We start from the raw sequence: 26,084 nt of genomic DNA on the forward strand, positions 1-26,084 counted from the left end.
GGGCAATTTGATAGAAAATGTCAAATTTATTGTGCATATTCTTTGACCTAGTAATTATACATACAAATTTATTCCAATAAATAATGTAAAAAGATGTTCACTGTGATATTACATGTACTAGTGAAAATATTGGCAATGATTTAAATGTCTATCAATTTTAGATTAGTCATGATATATCCATGTAGTGGAAAAGAATGCATCTATTTTAAAGGATGAGACAGATCTTTACATTTACATACAAAAATGCTCATTATATACAATTAAGTAAAAAAGGTAAATTATATAACTATGTGTACTATATGATCCTATTTGTTACTAAAGTGTGACATATTTATAGACAGCATATAAATTATATATCATATAAATTATGTATCATATAACTCATATATATCATATAAATAAATATATAAATATTCTGGCCAGGTGCATTGATTCATATCTGTAATCCCAACACTTTGGGAGGCTGAGGTGGGTAGATCACTTGAGCTCAGGAGTTTGAGACCAGCCAGGCAACATAGCAAGACTCCTTCTCTACAAAAAATAGAAAAATTAGCTAGGTGTGGTGGCACACGCCTGTAGTGCCAGCTACTCCAGAGGGTGAGGTGGGAGAATTGCTTGAGCCCAAGAGGCAGAGGCTGCAGTGAGCCGTGATCGCACCACTGCACTCCAACTACTAACCATTATGAATATAATACTACTATCATACATTTATATATTGTTTTACAGATTTCAAAGCACTTTCAGATACTTTAATCTCAGGACCTAAAACAGTGTTGTAAGGTCAGTAGGGCTTTACATATTTACCTCTAGTTTATAGATAAGAACAGTGAAGTTCAATAGCCTTTCTAGGGGTTACACAACTATTAAGTGATAGAGTCAGGGATGGGACCCAAGTCATCTTACACATAGTGAAGTGCTCACCTATCTAAACCATCCTTTTTAAGGGGATGGACAGACCTTAGACAGAATAATGCAGAGTCTCACCTCAGTTACAGATACCTCCATAAGACGAGTGATGGAGTCTTGATGGCTCACAACACCATAGAGCCACCCTTCTTCCCCCTCTGGCTGATATACCTTGACCCTGTGACCTTGAACACTGTAGGGACCTAAAAGGGAGATCAGTCAGTATTGAATATTTTTGGCTAAGCTATATTTCATAATTGTTTCTAAAAGTCAAAGGAAAATTAGGTAATGTAAATATTTGGCACTTTTGGTCCCCTTTTATAGAATTGAACAAATGAGCAATTCCAGATTTACCATACTCAGCAATTTAGAAACAAAACCTGAATGGTTTCTTCCAGTGGTCTTTGTAAATTCTTCATTTATTCACAAATTCCTCAGACTTTCCCAGCCCTCCAATGCCCCCTTGCCTCAATCTTCCAGTTCTGAAAGTATTATAGGAAGGGAAAGGAAACTTCCAAATGAAAAACTACGGTAGTATGAAAATGTAGTTAGATACCTGACATGTATCTAACTACATGTACATGAAAAAAGTGGGAGGCCACTAAGTTGAATATGCTGTTATGTTATGTTATGTTATGTTATGTTATATATGGCCGTTTACATTCTGGTATCTGAGTTTCAATAACAGTGGGTGGAGAGTTCAATTTACGACGTTTCCAGCCTTTTGCACTAATAATAGGCTGAACAAATATAGCACCTGTCTTCCTAGGAACACAGAGTTTCAAATATATTACTTTATCAGCAGGTAATGTTACCCTGCAATTTAAGCTGTCCTCCAAGGACAGTTTCCCCCCCGCCATATCCTTGTTCATTGAGACTAGATAGCTAAATCATTAACCAATTTTAGATTATTCTCTCTCACAGCTAAAATTAAGATTCTGTAACTTTTCTATGTCCTACCTCTCCTTCTGTCCACTCAATTTTCTTTTCTGCTACCAATTTTCCTCATATTCTTTCTTCCACTGTATCTTTCCTTGATTATTTAACATCATTTTATCCTGACACTTTCCTTCCCCAATAGGTCAGTTTTTCTACCTTCACCTGTTTAGATTTATTTTGACAAAAGAGAAACAAGGAAACTATTTCCCTGAAAATAATGATTATTATGAGATCAAGAAAGGAAGGGGAGTGAATGTATAACATAAATGAAGCCAATAATTTACACCTTTTGTGTAGAATCTTGGGCAAAACTTGTATCTGAACTTGAAAGCTAATAATTTTTTTCATTCTTTTTTTTTTTTTAGTAGAGACGGGGTTTCACCATGTTAGCCAGGGTGGTCTCGATCTCCTGACCACATGATCCGCCCGTCTCGGCCTCCCAAAGTGCTGGGATTACAGGCTTGAGCCACCGCGCCCGGCCAATTTTTTTCATTCTTAAAAACAACATGCTTTTAACGTGAATGAGTCTGTGGACACATTATACTTCGCACTCTAAGTTATTTGTTGTTTTTAGTTCTTGAGAAACTTGTAGATTGTAAGTTAAAAAAGCAAAGAGTTTCTAATTCGTTGCTATATCCCCAATGCCTTAACACTGTCTAGTACATGGTAATATTTAAGAAATTAAAAAAAACTAAAACTCAACTCACAATAAAACTGTATATTATGAAATGCAGAATGAACCGGAAACGCTGGTCTGAATGAGATCCTGTTTTTGTTCTAAGAGCATCTTTAAGGGGATGGATGGACCTTAGACAGAATAATACAGAGTCTCACCTCTGTTACAGACACCTCCATAAGACAAGTGATGGAGAGAGAATGAGATCTCTATTTTAGAGATCCAGCTAACTGGAGATACTCTTTATTTTTATTATTTTTTAATAAATAATAATTATTATCCTTCATGTGGCATCTGACTCTGCCCACAAAAAGAAGATAAGTACAAATGTTTAAGGTTGCGTGGTATCCCATACTATCACTCAACAGTGATCATTCACCTGAATCAGAGTTCAGGGACAGAAGACTATCTGTTCTTACCTCGGCTGAATATCTCCTGTAGCTTTTGGTCACTGATCAAAGCATTAACTGTTTCTCTCAGTGCAGCATGTTCCAAAAGAATCTGGTTTTGGCTATCTGTTCCCATCTGGTAAAGATAAAAGAAGAAAACAACTGAATGTTAACATGAATAGCAAACATCTAATCAGCTGAGAAAAAGCAGATCCTAAGGAGCTGCATATCAACATTTGCCAAACAGTATCTACAGAACCTTAGTCTCAGGCTAGGTGTGGTGTTCATGCCTGTAATCTCAGTACTTTTGGAGGCCAAGGCAGGAGGATCGCTTGAACCCAGGAGTTTGAGGCTGCAGTGAGCTATGGCTGTGCCATTGCATTCCAGCCTAGATGGCAGAATAAGACCCTGTCTCTTGAACAACAAAAAAAAGAGAAGAACTCTAGTCTCATGAAATGTTTTGCAAAAATTAGGAATGCTAGGATCAATTAGGATTAGGGAATATTATATATCTTTCTACATACAATAGCCTATTAAAGACTCTGAGAAGATACAGGAAAGAAACTTATTTAGGCCAGTGTTTCTCATACTTATTTGACCACAAAACATTTTGTTCCTTGTACATCTTTTTTCTTATTTCAGTATTTATCCAAAATTTACTAAGTGCTATCTCATAAAGCACTAAGATTATAAATATGAATAAAGCAAGGTTGCTGAGAGGGAATGAGGCCTAATGAGCAGGGAAGACATACCAACAAAGAAATCATCATTAACATCTCACAGAAGACAGTTTAGGAAATAACTGCTCTTGTCTGTCTTAGTAAGACAGTAAAACTCTTAGTCTCCTGATTTTCTTCCTGCAGACAGCAACCCTTACAAGTGAGAAATAAATGTATTTTCCTAAATTCTGAAACTATAACTCAAACACTGGTTTGTTTTAACTATTAACTAGTCCCTTTTCTTTGTAACTATGACACTTCATGCTGCTTGGAACCAGCCCAAACTCCTGGATGTCAATAATGAATAGGCCCCCTTGGACTCAAGTTACAGAAATAGCCACCTCAGAGAAGCCACCTCTTCCTTTTTTTTTTTTTTTTTTTTTTGAGACAGTCTTGCTCAGTCACCCAGTTGCCCAGTCGCCCAGGCTGGAGTGCAGTGGCACTATCTTGGCTCCCTGCAAGCTCTGCCTCCCAGGTTCACGCCATTCTCCTGCCTCAGCCTCCCAAGTAGCTGGGACTACAGGTGCCCACCACCACGCCTGGCTAATTTTTTTGTATTTTTAGTAGAGACGGGGTTTCACTGTGTTAGCCAATATGGTCTTGATCTCCTGACCTCGTGATCCGCCTGTCTGGGCCGAAACCACCTCTTCCGAAGAGACTCAGAATTGTGGTCTTAAGTCTTGGGTGGTTTTAGGGTAGGGTAGAGCCGTGTAGAAGAAGAAAGAAGCCTCAGCTACCAGAAGTACTTTTCAAGGGAGCAGAAAAACTTTAAAATGCACAGGGAGATTGGGTACGGTGGCTCACGCCTGTAATCCCAGCACTTTGGGAGGGCAAGGTGGGTGGATCACTTGAGGCCAGGAGTTTGAGATCAGCCTGGACAACATGGCAAAACCCTGTCTCTACAAAGACTACAAAAATTAGCCAGGTGTAATAGCATGTGCCTTTGATCCCAAGCTAGTTGGGAGGATGAGGCACAAGAATCACTTGAAACTGGGAAGTGGAGGTTGCAGTAAGATGAGATCAAGCCACTGCACTCTAGCCTAGGTGACTGTCTCAAAAATAAATAAATAAATAAAAATTTTAAAATACCAGGCGCAGTGGCTCACGCCTGTAATCCCAGCACTTTGGGAAGGCCAAGGCAGGTGGATCGCCTGAAGTCAGGAGTTCGAGACCAGCCTGACCAACATGGTGAAACCCTATCTTTACTAATAATACAAAAATTATCTGGGTTTGGTGGCACATGCCTGTAATCCCAGCTACTTGGGAGGCTGAGGCAGGAGAATTGCTTGAATCCAGGAGGCAGAGGTTTCAGCGAGCCAAGATCACGTCATCGCACTCCAGCCTGGGCAACAAGAGCAAAACTCTCTGTCTCAAAAAAATAAGTAAATAAATAAATAAAGGCACAGCGTATTTACTGGAGGAAGTAATATAAGAAATGCTAATATGTTCCCACCTAGCAAAAGGGGAAACACCTATATTTATACCAACAAAGAAATTAGCAATGAGAAAAAAATAGGCTCAAGGCTGAAGCAAGTGTTAAATACCTGAAACAGATGCAGCCCATTGGCATCCGACAGGAACCGAAGCTCTCGATCCAGAAGATATTCCACTGGAACCACAGAACCCAAACCCAGTTTATCTACAAGGGGAGTAAAAGTCTGTGAAGTACAATGACAAGAAATTGATTAGAACTTGGGAATTTAAAAAAAATAGCAATTCAAACAAATCTGTAACTTCAAAGAAATAATTATTATATCTTTCATCCCAGTAAATACAGATAAGCTAAAGCATAAGTCCTTGGAAACATTCCCAACCTGGCATCTACCCCTCAAATAGTCATGGGAAGCTAACTAATGCAGAAAGTCAGCTCAATACTCTTATTGGCTAAAAAGGACAAGAGGAATCAGAAATTCTCCTAATTCTGCCTAGGAACAGGGCCAATCTTGTCAGGTTTCAAGGGAGCTAAATTACAGTAAATTCCCAGAATAAAGAGTTTATACTGTTATCATCGCTAGAACTCTTGAAATCTTTGTGAAATTTATAAAATAATTAATGGCATAAATATGGATGGTTAATTCATATTAGCATTTCATAAATAAATAGCCTACAAAAAAGTCATGAAGAGACCCCATATGCACTTATACAAGAGCTTCTCCTAAAAGTTCAACTGGAAAGTGGCCTTAAAAACAAATGAGGCCGGGCTCAGTGGCTTGATCACCTGAGGTCCGGAGTTCGAGACCAACCTGACCAACATGGTGAAACTCCGTCTCTACTAAAAATAGAAAATTAGCCCATTGTGGTTGTGTGCCCCTGTAATCCCAGTTACTTGGGAGGCTGAGGCAGGAGAATCGCTTGAACCCAGGAGGCGGGGGTTGCAGTGAGCCGAGACAGCGCCATTGCACTCCAGCCTGGGCAACAAGAATGAACCTCCTTAACAACAACAACAACAACAACAACAACAACAACAAAAAACAAATGAAAGGGCTGGGCGAAGTGACTCACCTGAGGTTAGGAGTTCAAGACCAGCCTGGACAACATGGTAAAACCCTGTCTCTACTAAAAATACAAAAATTAGCTAGGCATGATGGTGCATGCCTGTAATCCCAGCCACTCGGGAGGCTGAGGCAGGAGAATCGCTTGAACCCGGGAGGTGGAGGTTGCAGTGAGCCTAGATTGTGCCACTGCACTCAAGCCTGGGTGACAGGGTGAGACTCCGTCTCAAAACAACAACAACAAAAAAAGCAAATGAAAAGACAGTTTAGTAAGTGATGATACATATCATCAATAGGTTAAAAAAATTGTTTTGAATATTATTTATTTAATTTGGTTAGCCACATGAGAATTAGGATTTTTTAGAAGTTACCATTTATACCCATACTTTGCTAATAGGACAGACAGAAACAAATGGATACTCTCACAATTAAATTTTATAACACACAGCCAGGCACAGTAGCTCATGCCTATAATCCCAGCACTTTGGGAGGCTGAAGCAGGTGGACTGCTTGAGCCCAGGAGTTCACGACCAGCCTAGGCAACATGATGAGCAACAATCCCTACAAAAAATACAAAAATTAGGCTGGGTGCAGTGCTGTGCATCTGTAGTCCCAGCTACTTGGGAGGCTGAGGTGGGAGGATGGTTTAAGCCTGAGGGTCAGAGGTTGCAGTGAGCCGTGATTGCACCACTGCATTCCAGCCTGAGTGACAGAGCCAGACCCCGTCTCAAAAAAATAAATAAATTTTATAATGCTATTTTATTTCACTCCATAATTGAAAAAAAACTTCAAGGTTACAAATAATGTTTCAAAACCTTGCTCTGAGAAAAGACTAAAGGTGAAAAAATTCTTTTCATTGTTTTTTTTTGTTTGTTTTTGAGACAGGGGTCTCACTCCGTCACCCAGGCTGGATACAGTGGCACAATCATGGCTCACCGTAGCCTCAACCTCCTGGGCTCAAGCCATCCTCCTACCTCAGCTCCACAAGTAGCTGGGACCACAGACATGTGTCACCAGACCTAGCTAATTTTTGTATTTTTTGTAGAGATGGGGTTTTGGCATGTTACCAGGATGGTCTCAAACTCCTGAGCTTAAATGATCTTCCTGCCTCAGTCTCCCAAAGTGCTGGGATTACAAGGCATGAGCCACCATGTCCGGCCAAAAAAATTCTTTCATATCAAATATCACCTAATGTAAAACGTTTTGGAGGACAAAGGAGAAAAGACTGCTCCTAATTTTTGCATTAGTAACTTCAGAATAAACGTACGTTAAGGACAAAGTATACAGTTCTTATACATACTCTGTTTGTAACATGTCATAGTTATATTATAGGAGTAAAGCTCAGATACGTTCCCACCCAGTAAAAGCCACTCACCAGGGCTGGCCATTGTGCAATGGAGACTCGAATGCCCTGGAGAAGGACTGGGTCCTCACGGGGTGCCCATACAAGAGATCCTTCCAGCAGAAGCACAATAACTTCTTCAGCATGAACTTTTACCCAAGAGTGTTGTTTCCAGTTACAGCCATCAAATTCTACAAAGATCTGCAAAAAGAGATAAAAAGCAGTTTGGAAGTCACACTTGGAAAAATCTCACACTATACTTACAAATGAACATAAACCCCACTGTTCTGAACAACTGACTAGGAATAATTCTAACTTGTGTTTAAGATCTTTTAACGGATGTCAATAAAAACTGATCTTCAGAGCCAGGAAGCTGGTCTCTGCCCCATTCTGAAGAGGAGGAACAGAGTTAAGGAGGCATGAACTATTCACAGTCATTCAGTAATTTTTAGTCATGTCCCTACCGAAATTGGCAACTCTTAGTTTCTAATTCATATCTACACAAACTAGCTGAGGGCATACTATACTAGGTTCAGGAGTACAGAAAGGAATCTGGCATACTTCTTGGTCTCAAAAAGCTCATAATCCAATGGGAAGAAATTTTTAATACTTCTATTGAAATTGTGAACTTTTAATTATTTTTTCAATAGGTGATGTATGTATATGGCAAAAATTCAAAAAGATAAAATGCTGAAAAACATCGTTCTCCCATTCCTGTGTGTGGATTCTATTGATTGATTGATTGAGACAGGGCCTCACTCTGTCGCCCAAGCTGCAGTGAAATGGCGTGATCTCAGCTCACTGCAACCTCTGCATCCTGGGCTCAAATGATCCTCCTGCCTCAGTCTCCCAAGTAGCTGGAACTACTAGCATATGCCACCATGCCCAGCTTATTTTTTGTAGAGACACAGTTTCACCATGTTGCCCAGGCTGGTCTTGAACTTCTGAACAAGGGATCTGCCCACCTCAGCCTCACAAAGTCTGGGATTACAGGCGTGAGTCACTGTGCCCAGCCTTTTTTAAAATGTAAAATTAAATTAAAATTAATTATTTCAGTAGAGATACGGTCTTGCTATGTTACCCAGGCCAGTCTTGAACTCCTGGGCTCAAGTGATCCTCCTACCTTGGCATCCCAAAGTGCTGGGATTATAGGTGTGAGCCACCACACAAAGCTGCATGTGGATTCTTAAGTGCAACTGTCAGCAGTAATCTCACATCAGCTAGCAGAGACTTGCTGTAGTCACAATGCTTTCTTCTTCCCTGAACAGATACTCCACTTCTTGAGATATACTTAAGTAGACACTGTATTTATACAGTTCTGAAAGCAGATTACATTAAATGAAGCTACATTTTTCTAATAAATACTATGCTTAGATTTGACCTTTTTTTTTTTTTTTGAGAGAGTCTTACTTTGTTGCCCAAACTGAGTGCTGTGTGGCACAATCATGGCTCACTACAGCCTTGACTTTCTAGGCCCAAGCAGTTCTCCCTCAGCCTCCTGGGTAGCTGAGACTATAGGCGGACACTACTATGTCCAGCTAATTTTTGATTATTTGCAGAGACAGGGTCTCACTATGTTGCCCAGGTTGGTCTTGAACTCCTGGAGCCAAGCAATCTTCCTGCCTCAGCCTCACAAAGTGCTGGGATTATAGGTATGAGCTACCCTGGCTGGCCCCAGCTTTGACTTTCTATATAAATTCTGACTTCTGAAGATGAGTCAACACAGCATCAAAAGCTACATATGTGGCCAGGCACGGTGGCTCATGCCTGTAATCCCAGAACTTTGGGAGGCTAAGGCAGGTAGATCACAAAGTCGGGAGTTCAAGACCAGCCTAGACAAGATGGTGAAATGTTGTTTCTACTAAAAATACAAAAATCAGCTGGGCATGATGGCAGGCACCTGTGATCCCAGCTACTCAGGAGGCGGAGGCAGAGAACTGCTTGAACACGGGAGGTGGAGGTTGCAGTGAGCCGAGATTATGCCACTGCATTCCAGCCTAAGCAACAGAGCGGGACTCTATCTCAAAAAAAACTACATATGTATATAAATTATCACTATTTATAATAGATATGTCCAGTGCCTAATATATAGCTGGTCACAAAAGGGCCAGAGTATTTATTTATTTATATCCCACTCCATCAACTAAGGATTTTTGTTGGCTTTTGGGAAACACGTGTAACAAAACAATAAATTATAAATTAAAATCAGAGCCAAGCAAACTACAACAGGAAGTCACTATCAAAGTTAAAAAAAAAGGAAAACTTAGCAGGAAATAAGGATCTATATAGCTGCTGTGATTCTATGACTTTTTGTTTTTTGAGACAGAGTCTTGCTGTGTCACCCAGGCTGGCACGATCTTGGATCACTGCAACCTCCGCCTTCTAGGTTCAAGCGATTCTTCTGCCACAGCCTCCCGAGTAGTTGGGACTATAGGTGTGCACCACCACGCCCAGCTAATTTTTGCATTTTTTGTACAGATGGGATTTTGCCATGTTGGCCAGGCTGGTCTCGAACTCCTGGCTTCAACTGATCCACCCACCTTGGTCTCCTGAAGTGTTGGGATTACGGGCGTGAGCCACTGGGCACAGCCTGTGTGACATATTTGGCTTTAAGTTTCCCAAAGCCCAATATAAAAATGGAGACAAAGTCAGTTGCATAGTTCTTGTTGTCCACAAGGAAAACACACAGCAATTACTCAGGGAAGCAAAGCTTCTCCAACTACTTGGCTCTATAAAATTTCTCACGTGAGGCCACGCGCAGTGGCTCACACCTGTAAGCCCAACACTTTGGGAGGCTGAGGAGGGCGGATCAAACCTGAGGTCAGGAGTTCGAGACCAGCCTGACCAACATGGAGAAACCCCATCTCCACTAAAAATACAAAATTAGCTGGGCGTGGTGGCGCATGCCTATAATCCAAGCTACTCAGGAGGCTGAGGCAGATGAATCACTTGAACCCAGGAGGCGGAGGTTGCGGTGAGCCGAGATCGTGCCATTGCACTCCAGCCTAGGCAACAAGAGCGAAATTCTGTTTCAAAAAAAAAAAAAAAAAAAAAAACCTCACATGAAACTTCTTAAGGCAACACTAAGTGATGTAGGACAATATTAGAATCCCCATAGACGTGACTCCCAACTGGCAACTGCGGAGTTACCAGGAGGATCTGTAAGTATTAGGGGCACCAAGTATTTCCTAGAATGAATGTCAGAGGTCTTGCAGATGTATGTACTATCATTTTTCAAATACATGTAGATGATGTAATTAATAAAATTCAAATCTATTAAAAATTGTTAATAAAATTTTATGTTGATTTTACCACAGTGAAAAAAATTTGAAGAAAAATATTACTGAATTCACAATAGCTTTTTGTTTGTATACGTGTCCTCAAGTAACCAACATAAAAATTATAATGATATGAAAATTCAGGAAATTTACACTTGGAAAGTATGGAACCATAGCTCAGTAGCCTGGCTACTGGTTTAATCTCTTCACAGGTAACAAATCCTTGTGAACTGAATGAAGTGCATTGCTGAAAAGTTATCCCAAAAGTTAAATTCATTATAAAGTTCTAGTTCTATTATCCATAATACTCCAACAAAGAAATTAGCAATGAGAAAAGTAAGCTTCATTTCTACTTAATAAAAAGATGGAGATGCAAGACTCAGAGAGGAGAAGAATGATTTTTACAAAGAAAAAGGACAGAACATTGAACTGCAGTATATTTAATATATAAATAGGCTCATTCATACATACATGTTATAGGGGAATAAGACATAGTCCCTGCCTTCAGGTAACTTACAGGCAACTGGAAAGACAGAGATGTATTCAAACTTACATTGAAGTGCAGACTCCGGCACCAAGAAAGGCAGCATAATGTACAAAGTTTGGAGCTCACGTTCCAGGAGGCCTGGATTAGTGTCTCAGTTCTACTCTCTTGCAAAACCTAGATAACTTACTTTTCCCTCCTCAAATCTTAGTTTTCTCTTTTGTGATATGACACATCTTTCTTACCTCATGGACTGGTTGTGAAAATTAAAGGAACAGATTCTAAAGCACTTTGGTTGATTATAAAGCACTATTTGGGCAACAGTATGTCACATGATAAATAGAAACAGGGTAAAAAAAAGTATGGTGGGTATTCAGAGGCATAAGATCACTTCAGAGGTGCAGAGGAACTGATAGAGGCTGAGGACAACAAAAGCCCCAGTTAAGTTCTGGGATGGCCAGGAACTATTTAACATACTATGGGGAGGAAGCAGTAGCAAACAAGGCTAAAAAGGCTAGGAGTAGATGTGGAAGACCTTGAACACTTGGATAAAAGATTGGCGCTTCATCCAGCTGTCAATGGGAGGTGTGGGTGTGTGCATGCAACTATCATTAAAAGGTTTTGTGTGTGTGTATATGGTGGGGGAACAGTAGTGAGTGTTCTTACATGACCCAGAGTTAGGGGTAGTAAAATGAGGAAGGAAGTGACTTGTGCTTATGAGAATCCAAGACCCCTATCACAAAGTTGATGACTGGCTGAACATAGAAGTACGGGAGAATTAAAAAATGACTTCGATTTTGAACCAGAGAAAAGAAGTGCTGCCATCACAAAGATGAACTGATCTCAGGAGGACACAATGGCTGGAGGACAGACAAGACCTTGCAAACCATGAAAAGCAGCCTGGAATGTTCAATACCCAGATTGGATCTGACCCTGAGTGACACAGTACTCTACCAGGTGTCCTCAGAAAACCAGAGGTTGAGGCTCCATGGTAACCAATGGCTAGGTGCCATGATGAATAGTTCTAATCTGCCAACCATTTTAAAAATCAACATAGGAATCATAATATTCTATGTTATACCAACACACAAAAACAAGAACAACACTAAAATAAGCCACTGGGCTAAGGCTGTAATGATTTTTATTCTTTGTAGATAAGAATTTGAATATTTTAAAAGTTAATATTCAAGAATCCAATACTATCATCACATACCTAAAAACATTAGGAAAAAGTTAAAATATTTGGGAGTTACATTTTACCTAATTTAAGGGCAATTATCTCTTACCTTACTTGGGGAAAGGATATGGAATAAAGTGTTAAATCTGAAAAAACCCTGTACTACACATTCCGGGATCAAACGACAGCTCCAATCTGATAATATGAATTTGTTTTGAGAGCAATATGGAATGTAGATATATATAAATATGGACTATGGATATATGTAAACATATTCCCCCAAGAGTGAAGCTTGTTTCTGGCCCAGGACTGTACTTGGCTTCCTAGCTACAAAAATGAAAGAGTTAGAACATACAAAGTAAAGAATCATTTCATGTGGGACGCGGTGGCCCACATCTGTAATCCCAGCACTGTGGGAGGTTGAGGCGGGAGGATCACTTGAGTCCAGCAGTTCAAGAGTTCAAAACCAGACCTGGCAACATAGCAAGATCCTGTCTCTACAAAAAAAAAAAAAAAAAAAAAAAAGAAAAAACCAGGCATAGTGGGGTACACCTGTAGTCCACACTACTCAGGAGGCTGAGATGGGAGGACAGCTTGGGCCCAGGAGTTCAAGGCGGGAGCGAGCTACGATCATGAGCCTATACTCCAGCCTGAGCAACAGAGTGAGACCCTGTCTCCAAAAAAAAAAAAAAAAAAAAAAGAAGAAAGAAAAAGAAGAAGAACCATTTTAAATCTAAGTACATAGAACACATACTCTTAATGGTAGTGGCCAGGCCACAGGACACAAAGAAGGGATATAAACTAGCAAAAATAAAGGTAGTGATTGGATTGAGTCAGAGATGACCAAGGGAGGCTGATAATCTTAGTAGGGGAGGATTAAAACAGTTTGAGGTTTTGTTTGTTTGTTTGTTTTTCTTTTTGAGACGGACTCTCTGTTGCCTAGGCTGGAGTGCAGTGATGCGATCTCGGCTCACTGCAACCTCTGCCTCCTGGGTTCAAGCGATTCTCCTGCCTCAGCCTCCTGAGTAGCTGGGATTACAGGTGCCTGCCACCACACCCAGCTAATTTTTGTATTTTTAGTAGAGATGGGGTTTCACCATCTTGCCCAGGATGGTCCTAAACTCCCAACCTCATGATCCACCTGCCTTGGCCTCCCAAAGTGCTGAGATTACAGGGGTGAGCCACCACGCCCCGCCAAGATAATTTTTTAAAAGCCTGATTAAAACAAACCATGATCAGCTAAGAAATTTTTTAAAAAGTCAGATTAAATTTCTACTATTAGAGTAAAAGTAGCAAATGGTGCAACACATGCTTCGGTTAGAACCCAAGGATTACATGTAAAGTATTTTATTAGTTAAGAAAAGTTAGTGTTAAAACTCTTGCTTTCATTTCTCTTTGTGGTCTACATGTGATTTATATTCATTTTAGTGACATTTAAATAAGTTCTTTAAAAATAAATTATCCTAAGTTTGACAAAATCAGATGGTAGTAATCTAAGTGATATGGGGCTTCATGTTTGTCATGTAATCATCAGTTTGGATTCTGGCTGTTCTCAAGGCCATTCTTACTATAATTAATAACATTATTCATTTATTCACTCTCTTAACACAAATAGAATGCCTCTTATAAGTGAAGCATTTGCCAGGGCCAAGAATATCAAGGTAAATAAGGCAGCAAATTGACAGTAGGGACTCACACCCTAGAGGAGCCCAACAGAGAGGTACAGAAATTATTTCAGTGCGAAGTAATCAGGATAATAATAAAGATTTGAATAGGCTATGTTAGATTAGACAAGATATCTGTTTTGGGAAACCAGAACAGTTTCAAGAAGAGGTAGTAGTATACAAACTGGGTCTTAAAGGACAAGCTGCATACTTCTGGCAGAAAAAAGAAGGAAAGACTTTCCAGCAGGTGCAAAGGCAGAGAAAAATAAAAGCAGATCAAGTGTTCTGGGAGCAGTAGGAGGAGGTGGTTAGTAAGTAAGCTGTAAAGCGCTCTGACTGGCATATTAATGGTTGAAAAATTGAAACCTGTTGACAAAGATGCTGTTTGGCCAGGAGTGGTCTTTCGTTTGTTTATATTGTGCATTTGAATATCTTTTTTTTTTTTTTTTTGAGACGGAGTCTCGCTCTGTCGCCCAGGCTGGAGTGCAGTGGCCGGATCTCAGCTCACTGCAAGCTCCACCTCCCGGGTTCACGCCATTCTCCTGCCTCAGCCTCCCAAGAAGCTGGGACTACAGGTGCCCACCACCTCGCCCGGCTAGTTTTTTGTATTTTTTTTTTAGTAGAGATGGGGTTTCACCGTGTTAGCCAGGATGGTCTCAATCTCCTGATCTCGTGATCCGCCCGTCTCGGCCTCCCAAAGTGCTGGGATTACAGACTTGAGCCACCGCGCCCGGCCTTGTGCATTTGAATATCTTTAGGCAGCGTGTGCACTCCCCAGCGGCTGCCAATGCCCACTACACCTTTTGGTCTGTCACCCAGCTGTTTTTCACAAGTCTGGTTCCTCCCTAGACCTATCTGAGCTTATGTTGCCTCTACAGGCCTTGAAGGAGCACTGACAGTTTTAAAGGTGGTGGGGAGACCTAGTAAACTATAGAAAGATAATGGGGTCCAGGAATGGTGGCTGATGCCTGTAATCCCCAACACTTTGGGAGGCTGAGGTGGGAGGATCACTTGAGCCTAGGAGTTCGAGACCACCCTGGGTAACATAGGTGAGACCTTATCTTTACAAAAATAAAAAATTAGCTGGGCATAGTGGTGTGCACCTGTAAGTCTTAGCCACTTGGAAGGCTAAGGTAGGAGGACTGCTTGAGCCCATGAAGTCAGGGCTACAGTGAACTATGATCATGCCACTGCACACCAGCCTGGACAACAGTGAGACCCTGTCTCAAAAAAAAAAAAAAAGAAAGAAAAAAGAAAGACAATAGGGGGAAGTTCTCAAAACTCAGTTTAAATAGGAAATCAAAATGGAAATTATAAAGCATTTTATAATTAGGTGAATAACTAAAATACAACTTATACTATGGAATAAATAATAGGAGTTTTTAAAAATGAGATCTATCTAATAGACCAATGTGGAAAGATCACTGAGATACATTATGTGAGGGAAAAAAGCAAGTTGCAGATTATCTGAGGGGAGGGGATTGTGAGTGGGAGGGCTGGGATGAGACAGTGAACAGTATTTTAGCCTCATCAGTAGATGTTTCCTTTTTTAAAAAAGAATTTACTTATTTATTTATTTATTTGTTTGAGACAATATCACTAGGCTCACCGCAATCTCCGCCTCCTGGGTTCAAGGCATTCTGTGCCTCAGACTCTCAAGTAGCTGGGATTATAGGCAAAGCACCACCGCGCCCGGCTAATTTTTGTATTTTTGTAGAGACGGGGTTTCACCATGTTGGCCAGGCTGGTCTTGAACTCTTCACCTCATGTGATCTGGCCGCCTTGGCCTCCCAAAGTGCTGGGATTACAGGTGTAAGCCACTGCGCCTGGCCTAAAAGAATGTATTTATAATTAACTTATTTTTTTAAAAAAAAAGAGGAAAGAATTGCCTTTGGGGTCAGGTTGGAAGATATGGATGGAAGAAACCGGAAGCAGGGAGACCAATTACAAAGCAATAATAACCCAGTTAAAAGACCTAACCCAGTAAGAATACTGTATGGGCCGTGCGTGGTGGCTCATGACTGTAATCCCAGCACTTTGGGAGGCCGAGGTGGGCGGATCACCTGAGGTCAGGAGTTTGAGACCAGCCTGGCCAACAGGGTGAAACCCCGTCTCTACCAAAAATACAACAATTAGCCAGGGGTGGTGGCAGGCACCTGTAATCCCAGCTACTCAAGAGGCTGAGGCAGGAGAATCGCTTGAATCCGGGAGGTTGCAGTGAGTGGAGATTGCCCCATTGTACTCCAGCCTGGGGGACAAGAGCAAGACTTTGTCTCAAAAAAAGAAAAAAGAGAAAAAAAAAGAACACTGGATGAATGTAAAGTATATTTGAGAAATTAGAGATAAAAATAACAGGATATGGTGATGACTGTGAGATGGTAAAGGAAATCAAAGATAACTTTCCAAGGCTCCTAAATTTTCCAGTTTTCCTACCTATACTCCAAACAAAATGTGAACTCTGTTAAAAATAATATTACACAACTGTGGGATATCTTGTCAAGGTGGGAGTAGATGCATGAGTTGAATACCTCTGTTTTCAAATAAAAAATAATTTTCTCTTTACAGTTTCTTTGACTCTCGAGAGATAGCTTTCTACCAAATATCCCCAAATTTTTCTACTTTCTAACATCCTGAATAAAATAAATGTGAAGTACATGGGAACAATGGAAATAACCTGAATCTAGTGCTTTCAGGGGTGTGGAATGACAGATATAGATTTGCATCCCACCTCTCCCATTTCTTAACTGTGTAGCCTGGAGCAAGTCACTTTAGCCTCTTTGAGCCTCACTTCCTTTGCCTATAAATAGGGACGATAAAGACCTCAAAGGATTGCCTGTAGGATTACAAGAAATAAAGACTTTAAATGCGTAGCAGAATATGGGCTCCAGATAAATGCTTATTCCATAAGCAAACTCAGGTCAGAGTAAAAACTGGCATGACTTTTTTTTTTTTTTAATTGCTATATATCAAGAATCTTAAACATGTACATACTCAGTGTCTATCATACCACTTCGGACCATAATCCTAGTAAATAACCCTAAACACTGAAAAGGTTTTATTCACAAAAATGCTCACCATGGCATTATAGATGAAGCCTAAAATCTGAAACAATTTTAATATCCAATGAAAGGGGAAGAGTTAAATTACTCAGCCAAAAAAAATTACGTGCATAAGATTACGTTCAAATTCCTTGCACAGCATTTATTATTTTCTTTTGGGTTATAAAAGCAATACATGAATTACCAGTGGAAAATACAGAAAAGCACCAAGAAAATTAAAATCACCCATAAAATGAATAATTTTTAGTAAAAAAGGAAAATAACAGGCTGAGTGTGGTGACTTATACTTGTAATCCCAGCACTCTGGGAGGCTCACGCAGGCAGATTATTTATGGTCAGGAGTTCGAGAACAACCTGGTCAACGTGACGAAACACCATCTCTACTAAAAATACAAAAATTAGCCGGGCATGGTGGCACAGCACCTGTAATCCCAGCTACTTGGGAGGCTGAGGGAGGAGAATGACTTGAAATCGGGAGAGGAGGTTGCAGTGAGCACAGATCGTGCCACTGCACTCCAGCCTGGGCGACAGAGTGAGTGAGACTCCATCTCAAAAAAAAAAAAAAAAAAAAAAAAAAAAAAAGGAAAAAAGAAAAATAAAGAAAATAACTGCTACATTAAATGAAAAAGCAAAATTCAAAATTAAAAATGCAGTATGAGGCCAGGCGCTCATGCCTGTAATCCCAGCACTTTGGGAGGCCAAAGTGGGCGGATCACGAGGTCAGGAGATTGAGACCATCCTGGCTAACACGGTGAAACCCCGTCTCTACTAAAAATACAAAAAATTATCCGGGTGTGGTGGCGGGAGCCTGTAGTCCCAGCTACTCAGGAGGCTGAGGCAGGAGAATCACTTGAACCCAGGAGGCGGAGGCTGCAGTGCGCCAAGATCACACTATTGCACTCCAGCCTGGGAGACACAGCGAGACTCCGTTTCAAAAAAATAATAATAATAATTTCTACATTTTGTATAATGGACATGCATTACTTTAGAATCAGAAAAAGAAAACACCAAATGTTTCAAATCTAAGAAAACAACACGGACGCAAATCACAAAACCAAAGGCAAGTGTACCTTGGATTGGAGTCCCAAATGTGACTCTAATATCAAGATGAAAAAATTAGTAGTGAGTCCATATCAATAAAAACATATAAAAGAAAAAAAACTGAAAGATTATAAAGATAACGGGGCCGCAGAGTAGAAATTCCGTAATAAATCGGAAGCGAACATCAGCCTAATAGGGGCTTCAAAATGTTCTACTTTTTTTAGACAGAGTGGTTAGAGAAAAGAAGAGAAAAAAGAGAAAAATCCATGTTTCCTGATCTCCATGAATTTACAATCTAGTTGAATAGATAAGCAAGTGTGGAGGATGGAAGACTTTCCCTCTACCTTCTGAGGGTTAGGTGATTAACAGTCAGCAGTTTAAGGAGAGAAAAATAATACAAATTTGTTACATGTAGGGGGCATCACAAGAAGGAAAAGTAAATACCCAGAACCCAGTGAGACTGAGAAGCTTTCTTGTATTTCTAAAGAAATTATAGAAATAGTTTTTATATAATTATATAATTATAAAATTATAGAAATAATTATGTAATAATATAAAATTATAGAAATAATTACATTTCTATATTTCTCATAGGCAACTTAGGGGAGAGTAAACCACATACATTATTCACTTATTTAAGATATTGTGTGTGTGTGTGTGTGTATACAAAAAAATCCTGGGCTCAAGTGATCTTCTCTATAGGTCCACACCACTGAACCTGGCTTAATGATTTTTGGGAAAAAAATCAATGGGTCCTCAGAAGAACAGGTGACAGCTAAAGTTGCCTGTCTGCATGTGGTATAGACCTCCAGTCTCATCTCCTGTGATAGGAATTAATCTGCCCTGGTTGATAAGGTTAGCAGGGAAGAGATTCATGACAATAGCGTTCCTTCTTTTTTTTTTTTTTTTTGTTTCTTTCAGGCTGGAGTGCAGTGGTGCAATCTTGGCTCACTGCAACCTCTGCCTCCCAGGTTCAAGTCATTCTTGTGCCTCCGAGTAGCAGGGATTATGTGCGCCACCATGCCCGGCTAATTTTTGTAATTTTTAGCAGAGATGGGGTTTTGTCATGTCGGCCAGATTGGTCTCGAACTCCTGGCCTCAAGTGATCTGCCCACCTCAGCCTCCCAAAGTGCTGGGATTACGGGCGTGAGCCACAGCGCTCGGCGTAGAGTTCCTCTTGGAGGATGTGTCTTTAGGTAGATGAAGTAAGTTCAGAGACAGCCCTCCATCTGCTGCTCCCCAAGTGCCTTCAGTTTGAGATCCAAAGCAGCACATTTTGGGGTGGCATTTCCTGAACTTCTTCACAAGCTATACATCTTGCTACACATATCTATAACAAGAAAAACTACAATAAATATTCCAAAAAGTGGTATCCACAAAGTGCTAAAGGAACAAAGAATAAAAACAACATGCTGGGGAATCAGAAAGGCTTTATAGGGTTTGTAGCTCCTAGGATGCATGGGCCTGAAGGATAAGCAGGTTTTCTTTTCTCTGTATAGGATTTCAATGGATGACAGCATTAAAAGAAAAGGTTAAAGAGGGAACAAAGCAATGAAAGCCAGAAAATACTAGAAAAGTGGAGGATCACTAAAATCAAGGCTGCTTGCTTTAAACAGCCTTTTGGCAACACCCAATTTCCCTTGTCCAATTCTTTGCACATTGAAGACCCTTCTTACCAGTAATTTGGTCTCTACAGCAGAGCAGGAAGGGGCTGTATGCAGATCTCTGGGTAGGTATACCTCCCACTGTAAATTAATAACCTTGCATATGGATTTACAATTCAGTCTCCAGAGTTTGGTTAGAGAGAATCAGTCCCCTAGAGCCTGATTACCTCTGAAGTCATGAAAAAAGGAAAAAAAAAAAAGGAGTTTCGACCCTTGCCAAACTCAAAGAGGTCACACTATCTGAGTCACTACTAATCAGGCAGGTTTTATCCACCTAGAGATCAAGAGCAGAAGATGATGCTTTCGCACCAGGGGCAGTAGGGATGGTACAGTGGAAAGGGCTTAAAAACCACTAACCTGTCAAAGGCAGTGGAAAACTGAGAAGCAACAACAGGTGTTGCGTCCCCCAGGCCTTGTGGAAGCAAAGCCTATAGAACCCACCCCAGCTGTTGCAAAGAAAATCACAACAGAAAATGCCACGTTTCTTACTCACCATTCTGAGTCTGTTGGTGGAGGGGGAACTAAATAAATAAACTAGAACAAGTTGGAGAAGAGACCCAGGAAGCGGTGTATTAAAAAAAAAAGAGAATGAACTCTTGGCAGGTGGGGAGTTAGTGAAGCAAGTCCCTTAGAAACAAATGGGAAATTAATGGCTGGGCGTAGTGGCTCACACCTGTAATATAAGCACTTCGGGCGGCCAAGGCAGGCAGATTACTTGCGGTCAGGAGTTCAAGACCAGCCTGGCCAACATGGTGAAACCCTGTCTCTACTAAAAAACAAAAATTAGCTGGGTGTGGTGGCAGGAACCTGTAATCCCAGCTACTTGCCTGTAATCCCAGCTACTCGAGAGGCTGAGGCAGGAGAATCACTTGAACCCGGGGGGCGGAGGTTGCAGTGAGCCAAGACTGTGCCACTGCATTCCAGCCTGGGTGAAAGAGTGAGACTCCGTCTCAAAAAAAAAAAAAAAAGGAATAGAACTATTAAGATTCTCTCTCACACACACACACACACACACACACACAGAGACAATCTTTTTTTTTAAAAATCAACTATACAAAGTGCTTGAGAGTCTGAAAAACTCAACCATGGCTCAGTGTTTCAAAAACAGACCTGCTGCTGTAAGGGGAGAGTTAAGGTGATGAGTGGGCTTAGAGGGGCTCACAATTAAATGGTATATACTCAATGTCAAAAAGTACAAAGCCATTTTTATTTAAAGTTCTCTACACCATACACAGATTCACAAAAACATATTCTATTTACATTAATAAACAGAGCATAAGTATCAAGATATCAGAGTTTTAACTTTTGGAATTATAAGTAATAAAAGGACACAAACATTTTAAAAGCCACAAACTCCCATTTCAGCTAGGGCTGAAATTCTACGTTTGACCACAGGTAGCGAATTGTATACTGGAAATACAGTAAATATAATACTATCCTGGACCTGACTATAATTATTACATTATTTAGAAACAAAATAGGTATTTTAGAGTTACCTACCCCACCCTGAGACAGAGGAAAGGTTGGGTGGGGAGGTGTAAAAACAGAAGGCAGATACACTGTCACTCCTCCTGGAAGACTCTCAGATAGAAGAAACATAGTACTAGCCTAGACATTGCTACAATTATTACATTATCTCTAATCAAAGGAAGGGAGTATTTTAGAATCTGTCTTTCCTTGAAATAGAGATGAAAGATTAAGGGACTAAAAAAAATAGGGCATATATGCTTTCACTTCTCTGGTAACTTCTGGATACATGAGATAACTATGATACACATTCAAAACCAAGTGATACTACATTTACAGCATTATTTAATTATACCTACAGAAAGAAAAAGAATGGTTTACCTAAAAAAATTAGTGTCGCCACAATTGGTCACTCAGCAGAAAAAAAATTAGGTCCCTCATCTCACTTGCCAATTACAAAAATATTCCAGGCTAAGTGCAGTGGCTCATGCCTGTAATCCTAGCACTTTGGGAGGCCGAGCTGGGTGATCACTTAAGGCCAGGAGTTTGAAACCAGCCTGGGCAAAACTGTGAGACCCAATCTCTACCAAAAAAAAAAAAAAAGCACGGGGCACGGTGGCTCGCACCTGTAATCCCAGCACTTTGGGAGGCTGAGATAGGCAGATCAGCTGAGGTCAGGAGTTCAAGACTAGCCTGGCCAACATCATGAAACGCTGTCTCTACTGAAAATACAAAAATTAGCCAGACATGGTGGCACACGCCTGTAATGCCAACTACTCAGGAGACTAAGGCAGGAGAATATCTTGAACTCTGGAGGTGGAGGTTGCAGTGAGCCAAGACCGCACCACTGCACACCAGCCTGGGTGACACAGTAAGACTGTGTCTCAAAAAAAAAAAAAAAAAAAAAAAAAAAAAGCTGAGAATGGTGCTGTGTACCTGTAGTCCCAGCTACTCAGGAAGCTGAGGCAGGAGGACCAACTGAGCCCACAAATTTGAGGTTGCAGTGAGCTGTGACTGCACCACTGTACTCCAGCCTGGGTGACAGATAAAACCATTAAAATAAAAAAAAAAAGGGCTGGGCGCAGTGGCTCATGACTGTAATCCCAGCAGTTTGGGAGGCCAAGGTGGGTGGATCACCAGCCTGGCCAACATGGCAAAATCCTGTCTCTACTAAAAAATAAAAAATATTAGCTGGGTGTGGTGGCGCAGGCCTATAATCCCAGCTACTGGGACTGGAGGCAGGAGAATCGCTTGAATCTGGAAGGCAGTGGCTGCAGCAGTAAGCTGAGATCGTGCCACTGCACTACAGCCTGGACAACAGAGCAAGACTCCGTCTCAAAAAAAAAAAAAAAAAAAAATTCCCGCTGGGCACAGTGGCTCAGACCTGTAATCCCAGCACTTGGAAGGCCGGGGCAGGCAGATCACCTGAGGTCAGGAGTTCGAGACCAGCCTGGCCAACATGGTGAAATTACATGGTGGTGGGCGCCTGTAATCCCAGCTACTTGGGGAGGCTGAGGCAGGAGAATCGCTTGAACCCAGGAGGCAGAGGTTGCAGTGAGCCGAGATCACACCATTGCACTCCAGCCTGGGTGATAAGAATGAAATTCTGTCTCTAAATAAATAAATAAGTACAGGCCAGGCACGGTGGCTCACACCTGTAATCCCAGCACTTTGGGAGGCCGAGGTGGGTGGATCACCTGAGGTCAGGACTTCGAGACAAGCCTGGCCAACGTGGCGAAACCCGATCTCGTGCATGCCTGTAGTCTCAGCTACTTGGGAGGTTGAGGCAGAAGAATTGGTTGAACCTAGGAGGCAGAGGTTGCAGTGAGCCAATATCACGCCACTGCACTCCAGCCTGGGCAACAGAGTGAGACTCCGTCTCAAAATAAATAAATAAATAAAAATAAAAAATAAATTCCAGATGGACCAAAAATCTAAAGGTAAAAATAAACAAGAATGTTGGCTGGGCATAGTGGCTCATGCCTGTAATCCCAACACTTTAGGGGGCCAAGTCAGGCAGATTGCTTGAACCCAGGAGTTCAAGACCTGCCTGGGCAACATGACAAAACCTATCTCTATACAAAATATAAACGTTAGCCAGACGTGGTAGTGGGCATCTGTGGTTCCAGCTACTTGGGAGGCTGAGGCGGGAGTATCACCTGAGCCCAGGGAGGTCGAAGCTGCAGTGTGTTGTGATTGTGTCATTGTACTCCAGTTTGGGCAACAGAGAGACCCTGTCTCAAAAAAAAAAAAAAAAAAAGTTTTAAAAAGTATATTTATACAGGTTCAAGATGGGGATTCCTTCCCAGTCAAGTAATCCTAAACTATTAAGAAAAGTCAGGCCAGGCGCAGTGGCTCATGTTTGGAATCCCAGCACTTTGGGAGGCTGAGGCAGGCAACTGCTTGAGCCCAGGAGTTCCAGACTAGCCTGGGCAACATGGTGAAACCCCATTTCTACAACAAATACAAAAGTTAGCCAGGCCTGGTGGCGCATGCCTGTAGTCGCTGAGAGGATCACTCCAGCCCAGGAGTGAGCTGCAATCATGCCGCTGCACTCTAGCCTGGGAGACAGAGCAAGACTCTGTCTCAAAAACAAAACAAAGAAACAAAAAGAGGCCCGATAATTCTGATAACATAAAATTCTTATTTTTCTATATGGCAAAGCAACCCATTAAAAAACTCAAGAAGCCGGGCCCGGTGGCTCACGCCTGTAAACCCAGCACTTTGGGAGGTCGAGGTGGGCAGATCACAAGGTCAGGAGATAGAGACCATCTTGGCCAATATGGTGAAACCCCGTCTCTACTAAAAATACAAAAAATTAGCTGGGCATGGTGGCATGTGCCTGTAGTCCCAACTACTCGGGAGGCTGAGGCAGGAGAATCGCTTGAACCTAGGAGACAGAGGTTGCAGTGAGCTGAGATGGAGCCACTGCACTCCAGCCTGGGTAACACAGCGAGACTCTGTCTCAAAATAAGAAAAAAAAAGTCAAGAGACAAATGAAACAAAATACAACCCATTGAGCAGGTGAAGGAGTTAATATGCATGCACAGAACTTGCAGAGAGTGATAAGACAACTCCTATTTTTCTCAAATGAGCAAAAGATATCCATAAGTAACAAATAAATGAAAAAGCCAGTACACATGGAAAAAAAGGACAAATAGTCATGAAAACATGGATACTGTTTTTCACCCATCAGATTGGCAAAAACGAAAAAGACTGATGACACCAGTGATGGCAAGGGTAAAGAGAAACAAGCACTTTGAGTACTGTTGGTGGAGTAGGAAATGCTATACACCTACTGGAAAATAACCTGGCATTATGTAATAAAATAAAAAATACATATACTTCTTAATAGAACAATTTCAATCCTGGATTGCTAAACTACAGAAATAAAACCTAGATTACATAAAAATATATATACAAGTATATTAATGACAGCACCGTCTATACTGCCAAAAAAACTTTAGATAACCTGAATGTCCATTAATAGGAGGAATAACTGAATAAATTATGGTACATCCATTCTATGGAATATAAGGTAGTTACCAAAAATGATGAGTAAAATCTGTAAGTATTGATCCCCATGGTATACTGTCAAATGAAAGAAAAAAAGGCAGGATGTAAATATTGTGCAGTATGACACCATTTGCTTAAAAAAGGAAACTCTTTGTATATGGTTGAATGTTTTCATGTTTTTGTATTAGTATTAAGAAAGATGAGCAAAGAGATTGCTGGTTTTTCCTGTGTAAACCTTTGTTTGACATTTTGCAAATTACAAGCTTTGCTTTTACAACAAAAAAAGGAAAATCCATGGGTTTCTTTTTTCTATTTTTTGGTCTGTTTTATCTACAATACACACATATGTGACAGTCCCAAGGTCTCTGCAACTTACATGAGCCAATAATGACTTAGGAACACAAAGAGGACACCGGATTAGGAAAGAAGAGCCAGAAATAAATGCATAAAAACCCAATAAACTATTCTAAAAAAAAAAAAAAGGCCCATTTTAAAACACAAATAAAACTACTACTATTCCATGAGAAAGGGGGAAAAAGCTGTTTTCATGCCTTGGCTAAACATCTGAATAATTTGTCAGCATGGCTTTTGCTGGTGAAGATGTCCACCTATGAGATCCTTACCAACAAAACTCTCACTCAACAAAACTCTCAGATCTGACTCCTTTATTTCATATCTCATCTTAAGGTAGCACTTAGCTTTGTTACTGTTTTCCAAAAAACGTTTCATTAAATGGATCAGTACTATATTTTATAGGATATCTGAATCAAAAAGTATTTAGAAAGAGTATATTTGTGGAGTCTAAAATTGAGAAGTGTGTTTTCAATCACTTCAGAAACTCATTCATCCAACCCTCAATTACTCATCCTTAAAAGGGGGCGCCCTGCTAGGCATTACTCAAAACCAAGCATGCCTGAAAACATCTTAAACATAACTGAATGAAAATCTGCCCAATCACAGGCCAGCTGCTTGCAAACTCCACCCTTGAGTACGGGAAGAACACTTTTGATTGGAAGACAGTTGTGTTTACTACCGTGTGTGGTGCAAATTGGAAAGGTCCACATGCCCACGGTCCAAAGGAAATCTCTTTTAATAAGAAAGAAAAACAAAACGGCCCGTTCTCATCCTACACTGGTCATTGTCATTAATAGAACCTCAACAAAACAGCAATTATTGAACAATTCTGCAAGCTGGTGAAAAAATCTAAAGGCTCTGAGTTTTGGTCTGGCTGTTTTATCATCTATGTCCCTGGATATACATGTAAGACGAGC

At 40.8% G+C, this 26,084-nt stretch overlaps 1 protein-coding gene across 1 annotated transcript in view; it reads right to left on the reverse strand.

Annotated features, from left to right (window-relative positions):
* KDM3B (lysine demethylase 3B) overlaps positions 1–26,084 on the reverse strand; it is an 84,552-nt gene that overhangs the window by 56,355 nt on the left and 2,113 nt on the right. Inside the window, exons 2-5 of the mRNA XM_008014569.3 lie at positions 7,497–7,664; positions 5,174–5,287; positions 2,941–3,046; positions 985–1,109 (exon numbers count right to left, since the gene is read on the reverse strand). Coding sequence (XP_008012760.1) covers positions 985–1,109; positions 2,941–3,046; positions 5,174–5,287; positions 7,497–7,664 — 513 coding nt within the window. The remainder of the gene's footprint in view (positions 1–984; positions 1,110–2,940; positions 3,047–5,173; positions 5,288–7,496; positions 7,665–26,084) is intronic.

Source organism: Chlorocebus sabaeus, chromosome 23 (assembly GCF_047675955.1).
Source record: "Chlorocebus sabaeus isolate Y175 chromosome 23, mChlSab1.0.hap1, whole genome shotgun sequence".
In the NCBI taxonomy this organism is placed as follows: domain Eukaryota; kingdom Metazoa; phylum Chordata; class Mammalia; order Primates; family Cercopithecidae; genus Chlorocebus; species Chlorocebus sabaeus.